At 44.7% G+C, this 23,426-nt stretch overlaps 1 protein-coding gene across 3 annotated transcripts in view; it reads right to left on the reverse strand.

Annotated features, from left to right (window-relative positions):
• Window positions 1–23,426, reverse strand: part of LOC105012601 (potassium voltage-gated channel subfamily KQT member 4) — a 59,159-nt gene that overhangs the window by 11,436 nt on the left and 24,297 nt on the right. For 2 of the 3 annotated variants that reach the window (XM_010873558.3, XM_029122947.2), the window contains exons 2-10: window positions 10,040–10,130; window positions 8,138–8,264; window positions 7,475–7,650; window positions 5,700–5,825; window positions 5,333–5,443; window positions 5,126–5,221; window positions 4,914–5,002; window positions 4,147–4,272; window positions 145–377 (exon numbers count right to left, since the gene is read on the reverse strand). In XM_010873558.3, coding sequence (XP_010871860.1) covers window positions 145–377; window positions 4,147–4,272; window positions 4,914–5,002; window positions 5,126–5,221; window positions 5,333–5,443; window positions 5,700–5,825; window positions 7,475–7,650; window positions 8,138–8,264; window positions 10,040–10,130 — 1,175 coding nt within the window. The remainder of the gene's footprint in view (window positions 1–144; window positions 378–4,146; window positions 4,273–4,913; window positions 5,003–5,125; window positions 5,222–5,332; window positions 5,444–5,699; window positions 5,826–7,474; window positions 7,651–8,137; window positions 8,265–10,039; window positions 10,131–23,426) is intronic. The other variant, XM_034294886.1, reaches the window with a different exon arrangement.

Genomic DNA, 23,426 nt, shown 5'->3' on the forward strand with positions numbered 1-23,426 from the left:
GTGAGTGTGTATGCCTTTACACTGTGGACATGTGTGTGTGAGTGTGTATGCCTTTACACTGTGGACATGTGTGTGTGAGTGTGTATGCCTTTACACTGTGGACATGCGTGTGTGAGCTTGAACGAGTCAAGTTCTAGTTCCCACCGTCTGCAGGCGGTCTGGGTTTCAGTCGTAGAGATGTTCGGAAACGGGTGCGGTCATTGAAGCTCCAGCTCTTCTGCACCTTCCCGGGGCTGGTGGCATCGGGGACGTTCTCCGTGCTGGGGGAATGGCGGACACTCACCCCAGGGGGCAGCGGGGAGGCCTTGTTTCTGATCGCCTGGGACGAACGGGAGTTGTTCATCCGCATCCGGTCTCGGAAACCAATTTTGCTGCTACTGGAACAATGACAGAACAATGAAGTTCGTCTGTCCACGTTGGTCTGATGAATAACTAGGAGATCAGTAAAGCGCTGTTTGGAAATATTCCTCATTGACTGTAGGTCTATTGCCTCCTGTGGATGACCGTGTTGTTTCAGACCCTGAGTTGAGCCAAGCAGCAGAGAAGTGTTCTGGGGATGTTAGGGGACGTTAGCAGCGTACAGACAGCAGGACGGTAGAGAGGGACAGCATATATCTAGTGTCTCCCATTAAACAGGCACGTATAGCAGAGTCACTTATCTACACGGCAAACAGACATAACAACAGAGTTGGGGGAATTACACACAGACAAGGAGTAGAGACTGGCTGACTTGTTGACTGACTGGCTTGCTGGCTAACTGGCTAACCGTCCGGCAAGCTGACTTGGTAATTGGTGTGCGAGCACACAAACTGGTTGACAGACTAACTGGCTGTCTTTCTGGTTGGCTGACTAGCTAACTGCCATGCTGGCTTGCTGGCTGACCTACCGGCTGGCTGCCTTAATATCGTTGTGCGTGCGTGTGTGTGTCTGTAAGTTTGGGGTGAAAACACAATGTAGAACAAACTCCCATCATACTCCTTCCAACGATAAATGAGCACCCGACTGTGATGGCACATTAAGCTCATTAAGGAGAGTGCCATAATGCACAGTAAATTGGGGAAAAGAGAGTGACTCTGTTGCCCAATGAGAAGGCACGATGGGGCCCTTCCGGCTGACAGAGTCCTAACAGCCAGTGCCCAATTTTCCTGATGCACTACTTCAGACAAGGGTGCTTATGATAAGGGTATAGTAGCAGTGCACTAAATAGGAATTAGGGTACCGTTTGGCCCATACACTCCGTGACCACTTCCAAGTCACAAAGCATTGCAGAAGTGACATGGCTGAGAGGTATTTGAGTGTCTTTGTTGTTTACTCGCAGTTTATGCTGATATACTCCAAGGTTGTGAGCTGCATGCCATTTAAATTAATATTTAAATAGCTGAAAGGGCATTTGGGAAATAGCATTTCATATATTGAAGCTTAAATGCTCAGGTTGACTTTAAAAGGGGTTGTGAGCATTTATTTTCAAAATCCAGCTGAATCCTTCAAAGACATGCGGTGCCTACTTCGCAAAGGATTTAAAGAGAAACATTTATTTGTTTTTATGGCTAGAATTGCAAAAGTACAACACGCATTTGGTAGCATAGCATGCAGGCTAATTGTAACCCTCAGTCAAAATATTCCTATGGCAGGAAGGAATACAGAAAGCATGCATGAATATGTGTGCACTTAACACAAAACAGTAATGCAACATCATGCGCATGTTTCTCAAACATTTAACCTTTTCATTAAAAAAAGTTTGGAACAACCTTCTGTTCAAAAGAACAAAGATGTTACTGTAAAGCTGTCAGATCTGTATGAGTGTGAGAGGAGCCCAATGCAATATATTACATCTACATTAAAGCATGAAAACATACTAAGAACTGTTCTGTTTTGCAGTAAAGAATTAATAGTTCATTGTGTCCAGTTTGACTGGGCGAAATCAGGCTAAATGCCTCAGCCAACTGCAGTTTTCCCATTCAAATGAACAGATGTGTCCTTTGAACAGAATTCCCTCCATCATTCTGCCACGCAGTCAAGGTTCAGTCAAAGATTTCTACACCAGAGCAGTGTTTTCCTATTTTAAAAGATCCATAAAAAGGAACCAAATGTCAACCACTGCCCGAGTACCATCCTCAATGGCAAGTGTCACTACTCTCATTGAAGCGACTCACACCAAATCAAGTTCTTACTCACAGTAGGGTTTTTGCAGGACCAGTTTCTAATTTGATTTGAAGCAGACAATGTACATGGGGCACATACTGTACACACTGCGCTGGCTGGGCAAGAAGGCTTTGGGACCTTGAGGCAGAATTAAGAGTGTAACATCAAAGGGACGGGAGTGGGTGTGGAGTGGCGGGGCGCGGGGTGTGGGTCAGGTGGGGGGTTGCTAACGTGCCCCGTGCGCAGGCTAAATGACCACGGATACCTCTGCAGCTTGCGGCCAGTGTGAATCCGGAAGAGACCCCTCTTTTTAGAAAGAAGTTGACTGAGAAGACACACAGGGCACAGGGTGAAGTGTGAAGAAGAAGATAGAAGAATAAAGAGGGAAGTTAGGAGAAGGAGAGATAGGGTGACGAAGAGATGAGAAGAAGATGAAAGTGGGAGGTTTGAAGATGGAGATTTGGTGAAGGGTGATGAAGAGTAGGGGAGGAAAGAGGGAAACGGAGACGGGCTTCCCAGAAGTAGTGAGATCATAAAGGTGAACAGGAATGGAAGGAGGTGAAGAAAAGGAGTGAGGGAGAAGGAGACGAGGAGGCTAGTCAGACTGCTGCTGAATCACAGCAGTCTGAAACTGCTTCCTAGCCCTACTTTCACACTGAAGTATCACTCGTACTTTCCCCTGCAGTTCCTCTAGGTTTCAGTCCAGAGGAGACAAAAAGCCCCATCAGTGTATTGAAATGCAGCTCATTGAGGAGGGAGGTGTAGGACGGGTGGAGTGAGGGGGCGTAGGCGGTGGAACCATGCAGAGGAAGCAGTTCATTTGAGTATATCCATATTAGGGCTGCACCAGCCTTCCAGAACATCCAATCGATTGGCTCCACACCTATCCACCTTCTTCTTGACATGGGAGACCCACTTCTGTCTGGGAGTGTTACTGAGTACGAGCTGTACTGTTTATTCCACAGCACGAGAAATATCACCTGGTTCGTATCAAGACCAGACATATTCCTTGAATGACATGGCATATTTACTGTCTCTATCTGTCATGCTGGGTTGCACTCTATTATATTTCCCAGCGCCGTTACGGAACCATGCTTGTTCCGGCCAGGGACCTAATCCTTTTCCAAGGGACCTAATCCCAGTCGGACATGTCAGAGAGGAAATGCAGACACTCAGAAGACCAGAACAAACCTGCAAGGGACTTCTGCCTTCCTGAAAACACGGTTGACAGAGGGATGGCATGAAAGAGAGACGAATGATCGAAAAGAGAGAGGGGCAGGGGGCAAAGAAAAGAGAGGAAGAGAGAGAAGACGAAACGGATGAGGGTGACGGAGTTACGTTTTAAAAGATGATTCAGACGAGGAAAGTCAATGAGGCAGACAGAGATGCATGAGGGAGGAATGGGGGGTGGAGCATTTCTGTTAATTACACGCAGGTCTGAGAACAGTATTAATGACAGGTGGTTAGATACACAACAGCACACCCACACAGTAACCACAGGCCAGGGAACAGCCAGCATTTATTTCGAAAACCCATTTGATACTATAAGTAATGACGGCTGTAGTATTCTCTGGGGGAACCACAGTCATTTCATCCACGTCATTGTTATACCAGAGAGTGAAAGATAGAAATGATGGTCAAAAGAACATGGCATAATAATACATGATATAAGTGATGCTGAGTGGGTGCTTGAATGCTGATTGGCTGATAGTCGTGGTATATGAGTCCCTTTACTTCTCCAATGGCGTTGGTAACTTGTTTATAATAGCTATAAGGCATCTCTGGGGTTTGTGTTATATCGCCAATATACCACAGCTACGAGCTCCACGATATATCGTGCCTTTGAACAGCTCTAAGCCGTGGTATACCTCCTCAGTCTTTACTGCTGAGATATACTGAACCGAATATGGTCTTAAAATTGGTCCATGTAAGTTCTGTGATCGTGTGTTATTGTGTGTTAGTGTGTGTGTGACTGTGTGCATATGTGTATTGCGTGGTGCGTACCTGTCCCCTGAAAGGTAGGGGGAGCTGTAGGGCCGCAGCCCGGACAGCAGGGTGTGGTGAGAGTTGTGAAGAACCTTCTTGGCGCTACGCCGTCGCTGAAGGTGACTGAATAGTAGCGTCAGTTCTCTGACCACACGTGCAAAAAACAACAAACAAAGAAAGAAACAACGAAAGAACAACTCATAAAAAGGAAGTAAAACTATAGGTTAAATCGATAAAAAGAGGGGGATGACTTTTATGCAATTCATCGCGATGAAGTCTTGACAGTGTCATCCACAGACTTTCGATTTGTTACAGCTCACAGTGCTTAGAGGAAACAATGGACACATTTAATCAAGCCCCTCTTTTTAAACAAACAAATGAGTCAAATGAATATAAATATTTGAAATATAGGAACATAATCTCAAATCTTCATGAGATAAATGGATGAAAGATGGTGGTAGAATTGTCAACACTGGCAAAATCAATCCAGCGCTGGGATGTTCAGAAATCCTGTTTCTGTCTACTCTTTAGGGAACGCATACGTTAAGAATGATTTATGTTCCTGTTTATTGCACTTCATTTCCCCCACCTCTGATAATTGACCGTCCATGCTGTCTCACTGTTAAACTGTCACATCTCTAGTACCTACCCAGACATGTCATCCTTTCATTTCATTACACCGCAGATCGACAACAAATACAGTGAGGTTGCTCAAATCCACGGGTCCACCAGTAACACAAACAAACCAGTAACACGGCAGCAGCACGGGACCTGAGAGGACCTACCTGAAGGACGGGAGCATGCTGTCGTAGAAGTACCATGTGGCGGTCAGGTAAGAGTGCTGACCATCAGTGGAGTACAGACGCCAGGCAGCCTAGGACCAACACACACAAGCTTAAAGAAAAAGCATCGATATCCTGAATTTGCAATTGGGAACATGCTCTAGGGCTCAGTGGATCTGTTGCCCCGTGATGCTCGCTGGGCTGTCTGTGGTCACCTGTATGAGGTTGGCTGCAGGAGTCCTCCGCTTCTCAAAGTGCTTCTGTCTGTGCTGTTCCTGCACCTTCAGGGCAAAGCCTGACCCCAGGATACCCTGAAAGAAGTGTCAGAGTTCAGGTGTCAGAAGAAGAGCCAGGGGGCATAAGACCAGGCCATGGTTGGCCAGCGGAACTGACAGCTTAGCGGGCCAGTGACAGGGACTCACGGCAGGAAGGGCGAAGAAGGACACGCCCAGGAGAGCAAAGCCTGCAGCCAGGAGCCGTCCCAACCAGGTGCGGGGTGTCTTGTCACCGTAGCCAATGGTGGTTAGAGTGATCTGGTGTAGAACACACATATAGACTGTGAGACGGGCCGTGAGAAGGCTTAAGACTAGACCGATCGAAACTATCCTGTTGTTCGTTTAGATGAATATGGCAAAATAGATATCCTGTCGTTAAATCTTAAGTGGTATCCTACTTGAGTGAGGTAGTTAGGTGAATTCTGCCAATTCGGTGAGAACTATGTGTGTGTGCGTGTATGTGCGCGTGTGTGTGTGTGTGTGTGTGTGTGTGTGTGTTTAATGCAGTACCCACCGTCCCCCACCAGAGGGAGTCTGCATAGGTGTGGAACTCCGTGTTAACATCCTTCTCTGCCAGGTAGACCAGGAAGGAAGCAAAGATCAGGACTAGGAAACCAATGTACCAAGCTGTGATGAGCTCCTATTACACACGGAAAGAGAGACAGAGAGGGTGGAGGAAATGAGAGAGGGGATAGACAGGAAGATAAGAGAGAGCATGAGAGAGATTAGGAGGAGAGGGAGACGGAGGGAGGAGCTAGAGATCATTGTATTTTCCTGATAACCATCATTATCAACATTAATCATTATATACCAAACATGACAAACAGCAAAACCATCCTCATCCTCACTCTTGACAACCTCATCATCATTATTGGCTTAATTATCATCGTCGTCATCAAATCGGGCCTCTGGGTTGGTTACAGCAAATAATTGCCAACAAAGTAGTGCTGAAGGTTCGTAGTGATCCTAACCACCCAGCCCACCACCCAGCCCATCACTCAGCCCACCACTCAGCCCACCACTCAGCCCACCACCCAGCCCACCACCCAGCCCATCACTCAGCCCACCACTCAGCCCACCACTCAGCCCACCACTCAGCCCATCATTCAGCCCACCACTCAGCCCACCACTCAGCCCATCACTCAGCCCATCACTCAGCCCACCACCCAGCCCATCACTCAGCCCACCACTCAGCCCAACACTCAGCCCACCACCCAGCCCACCACCCAGCCCATCACTCAGCCCACCACTCAGCCCACCACCCAGCCCATCACTCAGCCCACCACTCAGCCCACCACCCAGCCCATCACTCAGCCCACCACCCAGCCCACCACTCAGCCCACCACTCAGCCCATCATTCAGCCCACCACTCAGCCCACCACTCAGCCCATCACTCAGCCCATCACTCAGCCCAAAACTCAGCCCACCACTCAGCCCACCACTCAGCCCAACACTCAGCCCAACACTCAGCCCACCACCCAGCCCATCACTCAGCCCACCACTTAGCCCATCATTCAGCCCATCACTCAGCCCATCACTCAGCCCACCACTCAGCCCATCACTCAGCCCACCACTCAGCCCATCACTCAGCCCACCACTCAGCCCAACACTCAGCCCAACACTCAGCCCAACACTCAGCCCAACACTCAGCCCACCACCCAGCCCATCACTCAGCCCACCACCCAGCCCATCACTCAGCCCACCACTCAGCCCATCATTCAGCCCACCACTCAGCCCATCACTCAGCCCATCATTCAGCCCATCACTCAGCCCAACACTCAGCCCATCACTCAGCCCAACACTCAGCCCATCATTCAGCCCACCACTCAGCCCATCACTCAGCCCATCACTCAGCCCATCACTCAGCCCATCACTCAGCCCAACACTCAGCCCATCACTCAGCCCACCACTCAGCCCATCACTCAGCCCACCACTCAGCCCAACAATCAGCCCATCACTCAGCCCATCATCAACACGACCATCAGCAGCTGCATCGTGGCCCAGTAGGGTGTGCGTCTGTCTGTGTCAATCTGGCAGTTACTTCCGAAGTGGTCCGGCCAGTTGCCAAACCAAACCAAAAGCAGGGATTTGGTCCCTGACATCAGTGAGCCTAACCTTACTATGGGCCAGCATTCCTGAGCTGAGCCATTCAGCACCAGTTGTGATATATTTTATTGCAGACATACCTACACCCCCCCAGCATATTTTGCTTTGATACTATACCAGTATCACTAATACCAATTAAATCATTATCATTATCCTAATGTGTGTATGTGTGTGTGTGCCCACCTTGCTATGGGCATAAACCACAGAGCCCAGGAGCTTCCAGGTGCCTCCTCGTCTGTCCATTCGTACCATCCGGAGGATCTGGAGAAACCTCATGCTGCGCAGGGCTGACGTGGCAAAGATGTTCCCCTGGGTGCCTGCTGCAATCACCGCCACCGACGCCACAAACACTATGAAGTCTGTGCAGAGAGAAAGGGCAGGAGGAAGGAGAGAGGAGAAGGAGTAAGAGAAGGAGTAAGAGAAGGGGAGGTTGGGAAGAGAGAAAGGAAAAAGTGCTGTAGCTAATGTGTGACCTATAAGTACGCATTAATGTTTATTTTATGTTAGGACACCAGTGCTACATTACCAATCAACACTACATTAAGAGTTGTGCCAATAGAACATACAGTCAGCCCCAGAAAGTGTGGGAACAAGTTAATACATAATTAAATATCCATTGCCAATTACTCCTTTGGAGACAATGTAGAACTGTACCTGACTAGAGCCTTTTACTTGAATTAATCAAATAAACACTATCAATTAATTCATTCAATCTTAACACTATGCATTGTAGGTAAACAGACACATTTGCAGACATGCACATAAACTTGGATGTGAACATAAACAACACACGCGAACGCACGCACACACACACACACACACACATGCACACAGAGAGCATCTTGCCTATGACGCAGAAAGGTTTCCTGGCAAAGCGTAGCCTCCCCTGCCATCCTCTGTAGCGACAGCAGCAGCCAGACGCCCATATCCTCACAAAGTACTCCAGACCAAACACCACGATCATCACAAACTCCTGCAGGTGGACAGCAGGGGGCGACAGAGAGGGAGCAGGGAGGGAGGGAGCAGGGAGGGAGGGAGAGAGGGAGCAGGGAGGGAGGCAGAGAGGGGGGGACCGTCAGGGGCCATGATGAGAACACAGGCGATGCACACGGTTCACCTCAGGGTTACAGCGGGGCCACACAGACGCTGACCCTTTGATTACAACATGGTGGAGCCAAGGTTTAGAAGAGGAGGTTTGTGGGAGATGGAGTTATCTGTGTCATTTCACAATATGCAGCATAGGAACATTATCCCTCAGTGTAGTAAATGAACATTATCCCTCAGTGTTGTATATGAACATTATCCCTCAGTGTAGTATATGAACAATATATCCCTCAGTGTTGTTTGACACCCATGGACATTTATTCAAAATAGTTTCTAAAGTTTCATCATTGCTCGTTAGATGATGAGAACATTTTGTATTTTTCTTAAAAAGTGTCTGATTTAGAGATGAGATCAGACCGAGAAAATACATCATGTTTCTCTTCCTGTTCACGATTTTCAAGTTGCATTCATAGATGAAGGTAACATCAGTGGTAGAAGACCGATCTGCCATTACAGTAGAGTGAGCAGAGCTCAATAATGGCTAAAAGATTGATTGAAAGAGTGAATGGTCAGAACATGCAGTCATTAAAAGACATGAGTGACCATTAAATAACAGTATGAGAATCTAGTGGATGAGACTAAGAGGGGAAAGAGAAAGAGCGAAAGTGGGGGAGAGTCAGAGAGAGACAGAGAGGGAGAAAGAGAGAAAGGAAGAGGGGGAGAGAGAATAATGGAAAGCAAACAGGAAAAGGAATGAACGGGTGAGAGTAAAGGAGAAAGCCATCCTCCACTACTTCCTTGAAAACATGAAATGGAGTGGGGTGATTATGGAACGGCGGTTAGGATTAGTGGATCATGTCAGGGATTTCCTGCACACTCAACAACACCTGAGTCCTCCTGAGTGCTTACAATGCTGTTTCTAACACTGCCTTTCCCCCGCGGGACAACACACACACACACACACACACACAGCGGTAGGCTAGGCAAAGCACAGAATCTGACACACACGCACACACACAATAAAAGGTAGACGTATTACAACTGATGACCACAAGCTGGTGGTGGATGAGTGTTTTCGAGGTGGTGTGAGTCGGACGGAGTAAACAACACCAGGTGGGAATAAAATACAGTGACGGACCGGAAGACGGCAGCTCAGGGTTCAAACCAAATCCTTTAGGTAGGATTCAATGAGACTGCCTACCAATCGTGTGTTGTGGTTACAGCGTGTGGTCATATACAGTAGCTGGCCATTGACCACCCTACCGCTAAGAAACAATGCCATGTCAAATAAAGGGCCTTTCAGCGGGTGACCCCTGAGTGTTTACCTCCACTGTTGCATTGTTACATCAACCTACCATGAGTCCCGTCTGTTTCCCATGCCCGGCCAAACGAGGAAATGACATGGTGATGTCGCAAGCTAAACCAGGTCAACACACTTTTGATTTAGACTTGAGGTGGTCTGGCAGGAGGAGTTTGCAACGTGCTGAAAAGGGAGTCAGCTTATAGATGATTTGGGTCTGTTTGAAGCATGCATCTCAGAGCAGGACTGCTCTTCTGTGCCACCATGATAGCGTCTTCACAGTGTATCTATAAAGCAAAAGTGATCCTAACTGAACACTCCCAACCCTGAAGCTTGAAACATACAACACGGCCCTGGAAGCTCAGCGGACCAGAGGAGAAGACGGGGCAGGAACTGCTTCTTACCAGAATGAAGAGGCCTTCGTTGGCTATCTTTTGATGGTCTGGAATGGTGGAGAACACAGACAGCACCAGACAGCTAAACACCAGCATAAAACTGAAACACATAGACAGACAGAAACATGTAGGTTTGTGATACACTCCGACAAAAAAAAAAAAGACTTTCTACACAGAGAAATAGGGAGAAAAGCAGAGAACATTCTTCCTTTTCATTATGGTTCAATCTATAGATCATTAACCTTAGTATTCAGAAGAATGGGACAGTTCCAGAAGGTTCTTTCTGTGGGTCAATGCATTTTGTTTTCTTATCCCAACTTCGTAATATTTAATTGCATTTAAGGTCCTGCCACATTGCCATAACTCCCAACGGTTCCCAAAAACTTGAAGATTGTGAGAATCCTTTCTAACACGCACCACCAAACCGTTCTGCTTTTCATCAGATTGCTCTTCCAATTACATTGGTCACGCTGGTCAACATATTTGGCTGCCACTTTAATCCAACATACATTTAAGACAGCTACATCAGACAACCCCACCACCCAGTAGTAGTACACATACACCTTACTAGTAAAGTCAGTGCTAGAAGGAAGAGTAAAACATAATAAAAATTCCAAGCAATAGTCTTTTAAAATATAGGGTTTCAGAAGTTTGGGGGTGGCTTTTGCTGTCCTATCTTCAGTGAGAAGCTGTTTTCACCCTTTGGGTTCACGGACAGTGTGGAGTTCTGACTGAGCTTTCCCATAGGGGAGGGCAGCGGTCCGACAGTGGTTTGTTGTACTCAGCACGGCGTGTCGGGCCTGGAGGAGAAACTGACTGGACACTTATTACAACGCCAATATTTGGGAGAGCAGCATGTAGTTGGAGTTCGATCCGACTTCACTGCAGGTGTTGCCAGTGGGGGGTCCGGTGACCATCTCTTTCTCACTCGTGCATACACACACAGACACGCACACACAGACGCGCACACACACACACACACACACACAGACGCACACACACACACACACGCACCCACAGAGACAGCTCCACACCAATCCATGTGAATTTTCTATTCATTACTAACTGGAACCTGACCCTAGATCAGCACATCTACTCTGAAATGTTTTGTGGATGACCAGGAAGGCCCTGGTCTCACAGCATGAGAACCCTTCTCACAGGCTTCTCAGCAACACACATTCCCCACTCTCTCTCTCGCAATCCCACACATTCTCCACTGACATCTCCATGAGGGTTAACAAGGGCAGTGACTTCTCAAAAACCCCTATTACACAACCCACAATCTAGCCACAAGGATAAACGATGAATTGAGCAGGCACAATAATGGACTCTAGATGGGTCATCGGTGATGGAAAGAGAATCACATTAGGTAGTGTTTAAAGGAATATGAGCAAGCCAAACCATAACAGATATCCATTACGGTATGCTGAACAACAAAGGGGGACGAAGACACAGGAATGAAACACACGCATTCAGACTCACGCAATTACATGTGGACGTGCATGCACATTCACAAAGGCATGCACAGACATTCAGACCAACACACACGCAGATATTCACTGTTAATGGGGGAGGAAGACTAGTTGGACAGGGTGAACAGAAATGGAGGCTCGGTAACATCCCAGCACCGATGTCACAGTTAGACCGGCAGTAGTCTATCAGAACTGAGCTATCCACTTAGACAAAAGTAGACCACACAGATCTAACAGTCTCAAACAGATCTGAGAGAGTCCCCGTTCAGAGAGAGATGGACATCAGAAAGATCTGAGAGAGTCCCCGTTCAGATAGAGATGGACATTAGAGAGATCTGAGATAGTCCCTGTTCAGAGAGAGAGATGGACATCAGAGAGATCTGAGAGAGTCCCCGTTCAGTTAGAGATGGACATCAGAGAGATCTGAGAGAGTCCCTGTTCAGTTAGAGATGGACATCAGAGAGATCTGAGAGAGTCCCTGTTCAGTTAGAGATGGACATCAGAGAGATCTGAGAGAGTCCCCGTTCAATTAGAGATGGAGGTCAAACAGATCTAAGGGTGTCTATGGTCAGGTCAGACTGTCAGGTCATCTGATTGAATGTGGATCAGCTCCCCATGGTCCATGAAATCTGACTATGATTAAAAAGGCCAAAGCGATGCCTGTCTACCACCCTAGACGCTGTATAAATGACTAGGGACATCACTGGGAATAGAGTGACCAGACCTGAATTCACATAGTGACTCTAAACTTTTTAAGACCTGGAACCAGTTAAATGGTAGCTATGTCATCCAAACAACAAAGTGTCAGTGTATAACCAGAGAACACCAACACTGTCTGAGAACTCTGACTGACAGTCCATGTTGTTTCAGCCTCACATGTTTTTCTTTTGTGGCCGCATAAGGGTTGTTTTCCAGACAGTCAGACAGTGTAGCCAGACATGAGGTACAGAGCTGAAATTAGGCCATGAATTAATAAACAAACCGCCTCAAATTACTGTGTGTGCGTGTGCTCGGCACACCTGATTAGACCTTTCTGAGAATAGACCAACAGGACGCTGGACGCCATGTAGAAGTTGGTGGCTTTTTGTGGATGTATTGCCGTGGGCACACTCCGGGCCCCGTGACCACATCCAGGGTGCCACGGTCAGGCCCCATGTCGCTGCCACAGCTACCACAGCGCTGCCAGTCCGCGCGCTAGCACACATCCAAATAAGCAACTACACTGTCGTTATTCTCAGGCCACTTCTTCCATCTGACTTCACAAAATCACAGCCGACACAAAGAAGGAGGCATTAAACTCTAACAATTCCACTGAAGGTGTTTTCATTTTCTCTTGCAAAGTGTTTAGCTACAGTGTGCCCAAATGAACAGGGCCCCAGCCTGCAGGTGTCATTTTGTGCCCTATGGATGATAAATAAATGAAACGGATCTGAGATACAGACACCAGATCTGAAAGACAACACCCTCTTCATCCATCAGCAACTATCTGGAAACATCGGGACATAATTATGTACAGAAATCTGCTCAGTTCCTCCAAAATCTTGGTGGTCAGAAATATGATTCAGGGGGTAAAAACATTTATCCCACTTATCATCCAAGTGCGGAAGGAACACTTTTACCAAAAAAAAAACTCCACACACACACACACAACCAAGCCCACAGCCCACCTTATCCCCACCACATCACTCTTTAGGGAAATGTCCATTTGTCAAACGAGCATCAGTAGAAAAGCCATAAACCATCACAACGTGTTTGTCTCTGTGGAATAGGTCAAATGGAGAGATCTGCAGCAGTTCCCATTCCACTTACCAACATCTGACGCAAACTATGTCAATAACTGTCTGGCAAGGTAATGGAATTCAGGGTTAAAACTGAGGGAATGCTACTGTACTGATGACTATATCATTATTTGAGAAGAATCTTATTGGTTCAAAACATACAAGTAAGCACTTCATTCTGTTTATGCTTTGGTGTTGTGAATTAATGGAGGGAAATGTAGAAATACATAAGCCTTATCATCAGTTTTGCTCATATACATTGCTTGGGTTATGTTACTGTATCATCAGACAGGGTGACTGAATGACCTTGAAACTCATTGACCAGAAACAATATCTGGCCCCCAGGGTAAACTAAACTAGTTATAATAATCCACCTGTATTTATACCAGTGTACATTCAATGGTCAACACTTTTTTTTTTAACTAAAATATATCTATGAAAAACAGTTGTAATGGACTAAAGGCCATTCAAATTGCCATGATTTATTCTGTGTTTTATTTATTGTATTGGGTGCATCTTGTCATTGGCAGTCATTGGCAGTGTCCAGGTGTCTGCCCATGTCTGGTGTGTTGACACACTCCCCTTCCTGCAAACAAACCGATACCAGACATGCCAACTGATTAACCACAAAATAACCCCAAACTATGCCACCCATTTCAACACCCTTGCTTAAAGAGCTGGGGTCAATGCATTGCGTGAGTGCTCAACTCCCCCGTCAGCCTGCCTTACTAAACAGGGGATTTAATGTCAGAGTGTTGGTGTCAGCTGGATTTGTATCACTTTCACTTCCTTTCTTCCTCAATACTCTAGCTAGCTATATTTGAGGAAGTTGGTTAAAATGACTGCGCAGCAATTCACATAGGATGCCTTGTGTTTGATTTAGCTCTAAAGGTCGTTTTATGATGTATTTTAAAGCATATTATGTATTTTAAGGCATGTTGTTTTATTGACTGAATCTTATTTTACACAGTTGCAATAGCCCTTCAGTATTTCAACTCAAGTTACAGCATAGCTATATAACATGTCCACCTGCTCCAATTTTCAAAACCTGCCTGGTAGCCTACATGACTACGACTTATTGGGTCTGAGAAGAAGTCAAAACAGGCAATTTATGTGACTGTATTTTAGGATAGATCTGTCCCTACCGCTGTCTCTCTCTGTCTGTCTATACCTCTGTCTCTCTCTGTCTGTCTATACCTCTGTCTCTCTCTGTCTGTCCCTACCGCTGTCTCTCTCTGTCTGTCTATACCGCTGTCTCTCTCTGTCTGTCTATACCTCTGTCTCTCTCTGTCTGTCTATACCTCTGTCTCTCTCTGTCTGTCTATACCTCTGTCTCTCTCTGTCTGTCCATACCTCTGTCTCTCTCTGTCTGTCTATACCTCTGTCTCTCTCTGTCTGTCTATACCTCTGTCTCTCTCTGTCTGTCTATACCTCTGTCTCTCTCTGTCTGTCTATACCTCTGTCTCTCTCTGTCTGTCTATACCTCTGTCTCTCTCTGTCTGTCCATACCTCTGTCTCTCTCTGTCTGTCTATACCTCTGTCTCTCTCTGTCTGTCCATACCTCTGTCTCTCTCTGTCTGTCTATACCTCTGTCTCTCTCTGTCTGTCTATACCTCTTTCTTTCTCTATTTTTCTATACCTCTGTTTTTCTCTGTCTATTCCCCTGTCCCTGTCTGTCTATTCCCCTGTCTGTCTATTCCCCTGTCTGTCTATTCCCCTGTCTCTGTCTGTCTATTCCCCTGTCTCTGTCTGTCTATTCCCCTGTCTGTCTATTCCCCTGTCTCTGTCTGTCTATTCTCCTGTCTGTCTATTCCCCTGTCTCTGTCTGTCTATTCCCCTGTCTGTCTATTCCCCTGTCTCTGTCTGTCTATTCCCCTGTCTCTGTCAATCTATTCCCGTCTCTGTCTGTCTATTCCCCTGTCTGTCTATTCCCCTGTCTCTGTCTGTCTATTCCCCTGTCTCTGTCTCTCTCATTCTGTCTTTACCTTTGACACAATTTGGCCTGCTTCATTTGGTCCGACCACAGTGCTGGTAACCCCCCCCTTAACGACGAAGGACCGTGCCTATATTCTTCACTCTGTATCGCGTGCGGTGACCCTCTGCCAACAAATCAGGGTGTGAGGAGGAAGACATGCTGAACTTCAGGATTTTCCGCCCTCTCACACCTCCCTACAAAAACAAACCCATCCATGCCATGAGGCTAGCCTGGGAGAGGGGATATTCGTAACTTGAGACACAAAACCAAACACAAACCGAACCATCCTGAGCCTCTAATGTCCAGTAGAATACACATAAGCCAGGTACTTTCAAACTATATTTATATTAAATCAAAATATGAAGAACAAAACAGAAGAATTTAGCATTTTAAATACATGTTGACTTTAGTTTGAGAACTAAAATAAAAACATTGCCCACTACACGGCAAACAAAGTATTAAAATACAAGAGTGTTCTTGTGTGTATTTTAAGGCTATTTTTAGAGCCCAGTCAGGCCAAAAACAGACTGTCCCTCTCTAGCCAAACACAGCCTACTCAAAATCACTCTGACCAAAAACACAGCCTGATCAAAATAAACAGCCAGAAGATACAGCCTGGTCAAGACCAACAGCAAGAATACTTCATTAATTTGATGCCACAGTAGCAAAAACAGGAGAAATAAAACATACACTGTGTCCCAAATGACACCCCTTTCCCATAGGGCTGTGTTTTAAAGTATAGCACTACATAGGGAGTAGCCTGGCATTTGGAAAAGTCACATACTGAGCTACATCACTGTAATTAACCTACATGTCATAGTACAGTATGTTCAGTACATCCATAGCAAGTGTAAAATAATGATTAAGCCCCAGTGGACTTCTGAAGATACATATTAGACATGTGCATTACAGTTCAGGAGGACTGTAGGCTCTAAATCAAAGGTAGGATAGGCCATTTGTAGGAAAGTGCCCCGGACATCAATAAATGCTTTCAGAAAAATGCATACGGTAAGCACGATTACAATAAATCCCAAAAAACTCACTCAAATCCTGGGACATACAGTTTAAGACCGTCAAGACAGTGATACATCAAGTGTAACTAACAATAATGACGGGTGACGGCTGTTGGTATAACCGGTCTGTTACAATACGTTGTATCTTGGGTTATGTGGTTGGGTTGGCAGCATTCGGTCACCAAGGAAGCTCCTGTCCAGGTGACCGAAACATCAACAACAAAACATTATTTCACCTGTAATTCAACACAGCTGAATGAGTACAGTGTAATTCAGGGTAACATGTAATTGTTTCCTTCCAGTATATCTGATGGCATTACAGCTTATCCAACAATTTTATCTACAGTAGCGTGTTTTGATATGAATTAACCACCCTGTGTTTTGGCTGCTTTAGCATTCTCATAGCCCAAGCAGAGGACTGCAATTCCTGGCAAGCTAATTATTTTAGCCATATAAAGTGCTATGAATTATTATTATCTTCTGTTATTATGACATTCCTATGTAGGTCGTATCAGCCTGCCCCATAGAGTGTGGCACTACAGCTACACAGGACAGAGTCCCACACAGCGCAGTAGCCGACAGAGGTGGGCAGATCTGTACAGGTAGATTACTTTAAGCCGACGCGTTGGATCTGGCGATGGAACATGAAGCATTCACTACGGTTGTACCACCACCGTAAGTGTGGCGGGCTTTTGTTCCGCCCCAGCTCCAACAAGCCTATTTTAATAAGGTAGAGCAAAACGTAGAATACACACAGGCAGTCAGCTGACAGGCTGACAGACAGACAGACAGATAGATATTGGCAGGAAGACAGATAGACAGGTAGGAAGACAGAAAGGCAGACTGAGAGGCAGATGAACATTACTGCACTCCAGTACACTACACTTATGGGAGTCTGCACCTCTGATTCAATCAAACCAGGATGATAAAGCTGCTATCAGTTACACCACAGGGGTGAGTTGTGGGAGGGAGGAGGAAATAAGGCAGGCCATGGGAGCAGGGGAGAACAGGAGCAGAAGAACAATATTGTAGCATTTCGATGTATACATATACGAGCAAGTGAGAGCAACTCAGTGAACGATAAAGTCTGTCAATACTGAAGTTACCACACAGCCATAACACGCTTGCTGATATTCTTCCTTACTCCTTTACTTAAAGTCAGCTGGAGTTAGCAACCGAAGCCCACAGTATCAGTATGACCAACAAGTACGTTTTTAATAAGGACATCATTTATGTTATTCAGTGATTGCACCTCGGTCACTCGGACACGTCATTGACTTTATGCTGGGCTATATGAGCATTTGTCTAAATTTCAACAGGGGTTATGAAATACAATGATATTGCGAATGTATGAAAACAAGAAACCAGGCAAGTTCAGCCGGCGCGCAATAAAACGTTTTGCCCTCTCGAAATTCGAACCAGGGTTGCTCAGGATTGCCCACAACACGGAGATGTACTTTTGGTAGTTGTCAGTTTGGCCTCTTGTGTTTATCTTGTCTCTTGCCGTTTTAATAATGAATTGGCCATTCGTGAATGACATTGATACACTTAAACTGATAAACGTTTCTTACTAACTTAAGTTAACTTAGCCAGTAATAGGCTTTACCAGTATCTACTAACTTCTGGAATAGTCTTAAGAATTTAGCAATTGCTTGCGAGTCTTCCAAAGCTATTTCATTTCATGGCATAAGAATGTATTTTATTCTTACATGGCATAAAAACTGAATTTCTTGACATTAATACAATAACCATCAATAAAGGTGACAATAACTTTTTCATCAATCGTGGAATCTACCAGAAAAAAATTATAAATGACGTTGCTCTCAATAGATTCCATTTCCACATGAGGCACTGTCTTTAACCATCACACGTTTCAGCAGTTGCTAGACTCCTAGGATTGTGTTAAACTGACTACCGTTTCTTATTACGTTTACCTCCACTACAGAGTCTATGGACTGTATTGCTTTTGCCACTGGCCGTTTTAACAGCTTATTAGCCAGTAATAGGCTTACTAGTATCTACTAACTTCCGATGAATAATCAGAAGATGTACGTGAGCAATTGCTAGCGAGACTGAAGATTAACTTTTCCATGGCAGAAACAGTCGCAATATAACCGTATACAGTTTCAGTTAAGGCTAACGGAACTACTGTATGTTTTAAGCAGCAAATATGTTCGTCTATCCTGACCTAAAACGCATGTACGGACATGTACTTCGAAAATCCACCAGAAACAGCCGCGGTAAACTGACAGCGAAATTTAGGTCAAACGGAACAATTCAAAATGCATATTTGGTTTTGCCTGCGAGGAGATACGAATTCGGGACCTATATTACGCAGGTCAGCTTCTCTAAGCGCTACGCTATACTTAACAAAGTATACTCAGTCATTCAGCCAATGAAGTAAGACCTTGGCCGGCTCCCCTTACACGGTCGGACAAAAATACAATATTTCCCATCATCATCCTATTTACTAACATTAGCTAGCTTGCATTATACAGCAACTAAAGTAATTATTTTCCTTCTTTTGAAATCTCATTTAGTTTTCAAAACTTAGTAATGCACCTTAGACTAAATCTATAAACCACGTTCAAACCACACACCACACACTCCACTCTGTTTGAGAGAAGAGAACTGTGGGAGCACAAATTCAAATGACATCTCAAACAAGCCACTGCTCCGTCAACAACATATAGATTTAGGGTTAGTTTCACAGTTCAAGGGTAAATAATATTTGTGGCCCCCGCAAGTATAGCAGAACACAAAGTGTGCGTGACGCCAGCTCTGATCAATGGGGCTCTGAATGAATGATTTCAGGAATTGGCCTACAGGTGCTAAAACACGACTGATAACACACAAACACAAAACATTCCATTCGTGCACAAATTCAAAATGGGCTTAAATGCAGCCATGTAGTCCAAGAGATGAGTCCCCCAAAAAGGTATCATAATATCAGTTATGATACTTCATGGCGATGGGTGTGAGACTCACCTTGAAAAACCTTTGTCTCACTCCCTGATCGTGAATGAATCAGCACAGGAAGCCCCGGCAATTACACAAAGCACTTAGAAGTGCTGAAAAGGTGTTCAGCTCATTAACACACGGCTGGCAAAGATAGATAAAGAAAGAGAGAGAGGGAGATGTAATGAATGTAAAAGTAAGAGAGACAAAGACATGTGGAGTGAAACCAAAAGACTCGACTGCTCTGCTTTGTGAAGCAGAGTGCGCTATGGGGTTGAAGGCATTTGTGGCGACAATGGCACAGCGAGATTGTCAGTAAGCAGAGGGAAAAGGAGAGAACGAGAGGGAGGAAGAAATAGAGAGGCTGTAACTGTAGAATAGGTTATAAATAGTGCCTCAGTGTCCTTAAATAGTGACTTCAGATTAATGTGCTTTTGTGCAGGTAGAACAGTATAGCTTGGTACAGGCCAGTCTCCCTCCACCACTAATCCCTTAAACATGTCGCTGGGGACCAGAAAGTTGTCAGGGGACTGGGGGAAAAAGAGGAAATAAACACATGAACAACAAAAGTGCCTTTCCACAAGGAAAAGAAGCAAACGTGGCGTTTTATAGGCTTTGGTAACTCCACTGTAGAGATGAAACATCTGACTCATGCATCATGTAGTGGAAAATGAATCCCCATGAAAAAAAAGAAATTGTGATTGCGAGACCATGGACACACCAAATTCAATAAATGACAGATATGCGATTTATTTCTAGATTCCCCTCCGGGGGCGCTACTGTTTTGGACAGACACAACAAATTTTCATTATCTCTTCAATTCCGTCCTTGTATTCAACTGGGCTGTATTCATTAGGAATCGACTGGGAGGACAAAAAGGCAGAAATAGGGAGGGAACTTGCACTTGCTTTTCGCTTTCTTTCTTTCGGTGTTTCAAAATATCATTGCTTGTGTGCACTAAAGAACGCAGTTCCATATTCAAATTGGCTGAACCCAGCCTACACAGTGCATGGCACTATCTCCAATCACATTGTGTGTTTAGATCTGGTAGCCATGGCTTACTGTATCAACACCGCTGCCCACCTTCTGCCATGTTACAAGAGTTTTGGTAGCCAAAGAACTGCACTTGTAAATAAACTATAAAAGTAAACAGTAAACTTGGCTATAGAGGAAATCATATCAAAGTTGGTTAGTGACGAGGTAAATCAAACAGATGTACGAATACATTAAATGCCATATTGCGGTACAACACGCACACATTCTCATACACACACAGCCTCTTAAACGTCTGTAGACTCAGTGTGCTGTATAAGTTCTGCCTTTTCTCAACAGCTTGACTACCAGGACCTACAACAACTATTATGGTACCATTGTCAACCTGAAGATGATGCATTTCAAACAGTGAGTCCCTTCGTCCATCAGATTAACGCACTTTCCCTGCTGGAGTATGTCATATGGAGCCATATAAATGTTTTAATAACCTTGAGACTGTATGAACATCATTCATACGTCAGTCGTGTCTGTGAGATACCACAGGAAAGGATGGTACCTTTGATATATCAAATATAAATTTCTGTCTAGGTTTGGAGCTTACCAATGGTCAGGACATCTGAAAATAGGTCTTGGAATTTTTCTGCACACAAATGTAAAATTGACACAAGGCATAGGTACTGACCCGGGCAATGACCTGAGCAACAACCTGCGGAGAATTGCTGACTACAGCACATAATATAGCAGGTGGAGCACAAAGCAGAATTCCTGACCCCTGACCCCTTGAAACTGTAAGGTAAAGTGGCCTCACTTCCGAGGCCACTTTACTTTATGTCAGGACAAATAAAGAGGTCATTTTCCATATGATGTGGTTATAAGGGGATCTGTATGGAACAGTGATCTTGTAATCCTGCCACAGCATGGATGTTAGTCAAGAGGGCTGTTATATGGTATGTACTGCACCAGTCCAAAGTTCAGACATTTCTTCTCATTCAAGGATTATTCTTTATTTTTTAACTATTTTCCAGATTTTTACAATATGAAAAAATAATCATATAACAACCCCCCAAAAAATTAAGAGATTAGAATGCATTTCATATTATAGATTCTTCAAAGCAACCACTCTTTGCCTTTGCTCACTCTTTCCATTCTCTGAGCCATCTTTAAAAATGGACAATACTGCCTAAATCCAGGTGAGGAAGGGTTGAGGCATACCCAACGCTCATAGCTGTGATCGCTCCCAAAGATGCTTCTGTAGATTAGAAGGGTCTGCATACAAAATGTTTCAGGTTTTTCTTTTCAATAAATTGGCATCTTATTTCCAAATACATAAATATATTTACTATTTCTAATCACCTGAGATTCATTTACTGTTATTCTGGGCATGAAGTGTTTATTTGCTTGTAAATACATAATATAAAATTAGAATGAACACAGATAAAACTGTTAGAACTGGTCCAACATTGTTGACCACTATGCTGTTTGCCACCCCACTGATCATCACTGGGACCATGTTGATAACCACACTCACAACTATGCCTCCAGTCAACCATGCCTTCAGATGATGAGAGACAAGGATAAAGAATACCTTCACTGGACGGCCAATGGTATTGTCAGGTCCTGGCTGGGGTGCCTCTAGGCATCTCTATGCGCGTGGAGGCCATAGTCAGGGCATGACTGCAGAGGTGCCTCTTGGCACCTCTATGTTCATTGCAGTTTAATCATCCCCAATCAGAGGCAGCTGCTCCCTATTGGCTCTGATTGGGGATTCTCTATATTAAGTTGCCCAGTGTGTTCCGTAGTTGTCCGTCATTGTTTGGAGTTTGCTTTGTGTTGTGCTGCTTGTCAGTGCATGGTGTGTCCCGCGCCTTTGTTTTCTTTGTGATGGTTGGAAGACACATTAAAGGATGTTCATCAGCTCTGCGTCTCGTGTCCTGCCTCATCTCAACCATGACAGGAATTCCTCTGACTAACGATTTCTTACTCCAAAACAAATCCTCATATTTAATCACGTAGACGTGACTGGATTTCAGCCACGTCTAAAAAACAAAAAGCATTATTTCGGATGAATTGAGTATGGTTGCGACACCGAAATGTTAAACTTTTTGGTTTAACAAGCCTTATTAATCAGGAATCTCCTGCAGGCTCTATCAACCCATTTAAATTTGAGTAATATAATGGGTTGATTTAAGAAACCATGGTCATTCCACATCCAACGGTGGTACACAAATTCAAAATCACTTAAATATGTCAGAACAACTCAAATTCAGTAGAGGGGAGTCTATTTGTGAGATGTGTTAGGAATCAGACCTGGTCAACAAAGAAAAAAAGCATTGTTATATTTACACAATGTTACTGAACATTTAGTATAGGTAAATAAATGTTAACATAACTCTTTATACTTTATGTAGGCACAGGTAAAATATGTCAGTTATTCTATGTATTTAACACTCATCGGTACATGCCAATTGGCTGGAAGATTCAAAGGCTATAGTGTATTCAATGTGCGATAAATGACAGTTTCCTCATTCACTCTCTGAGGTTTGATCTCCACAAATCCGTAACCCCACTCATTCTTTTCTCATTTCCTTCCACGCTTTCATCCCACCCCTTTTTCCTGTCTCCCTCATCAACTTGTGTAATTACATTGTGTAATTGGTTAGGAGGGGTGGACATTAGCATTAACCAGATCACTGGGCAGTAAGTGACCACAGAGGGGGTTCACTAACACTTAAAGATGCCTCTGTGGGGAAAGTGTGATGACTGTTGTGATTGTGGTTATTTGAGTGAACCCATTACTCCAAGCATAATGTATGTTATTCATTAGATTTGTTATTGGACTGTGAATGAACTATAAATTGCATTATAATCAATTTGAAATGCCCAGAGAATCAGATTGTGATGTCACAAAATGTACACAGGCACAGACTGTAGAGATCTACTGTATTCCAGAGAAGATTAAAGTCGACTAAGTGATTTGTAAAGGTATTGCTAAGTGAGCCACGTACAATAATTTGTTACCAAAAACATACTGATGCACTTTCACCACCATTTTTCCTACAGCTTGACATACATGCCCAATCAAAGCCCACTGTGGTTAGTAGAGGTAACCTAGCATCACAGCCTGATAATAAAACCCTGCTTTGGTAGCACGTCAATCATGTAAATCCAAATGGATGTGGAGAACAGCATCTAGCTGGGTCAGGAACC

This window comes from Esox lucius, chromosome 10 (assembly GCF_011004845.1).
Source record: "Esox lucius isolate fEsoLuc1 chromosome 10, fEsoLuc1.pri, whole genome shotgun sequence".
In the NCBI taxonomy this organism is placed as follows: Eukaryota; Metazoa; Chordata; class Actinopteri; order Esociformes; family Esocidae; genus Esox; species Esox lucius.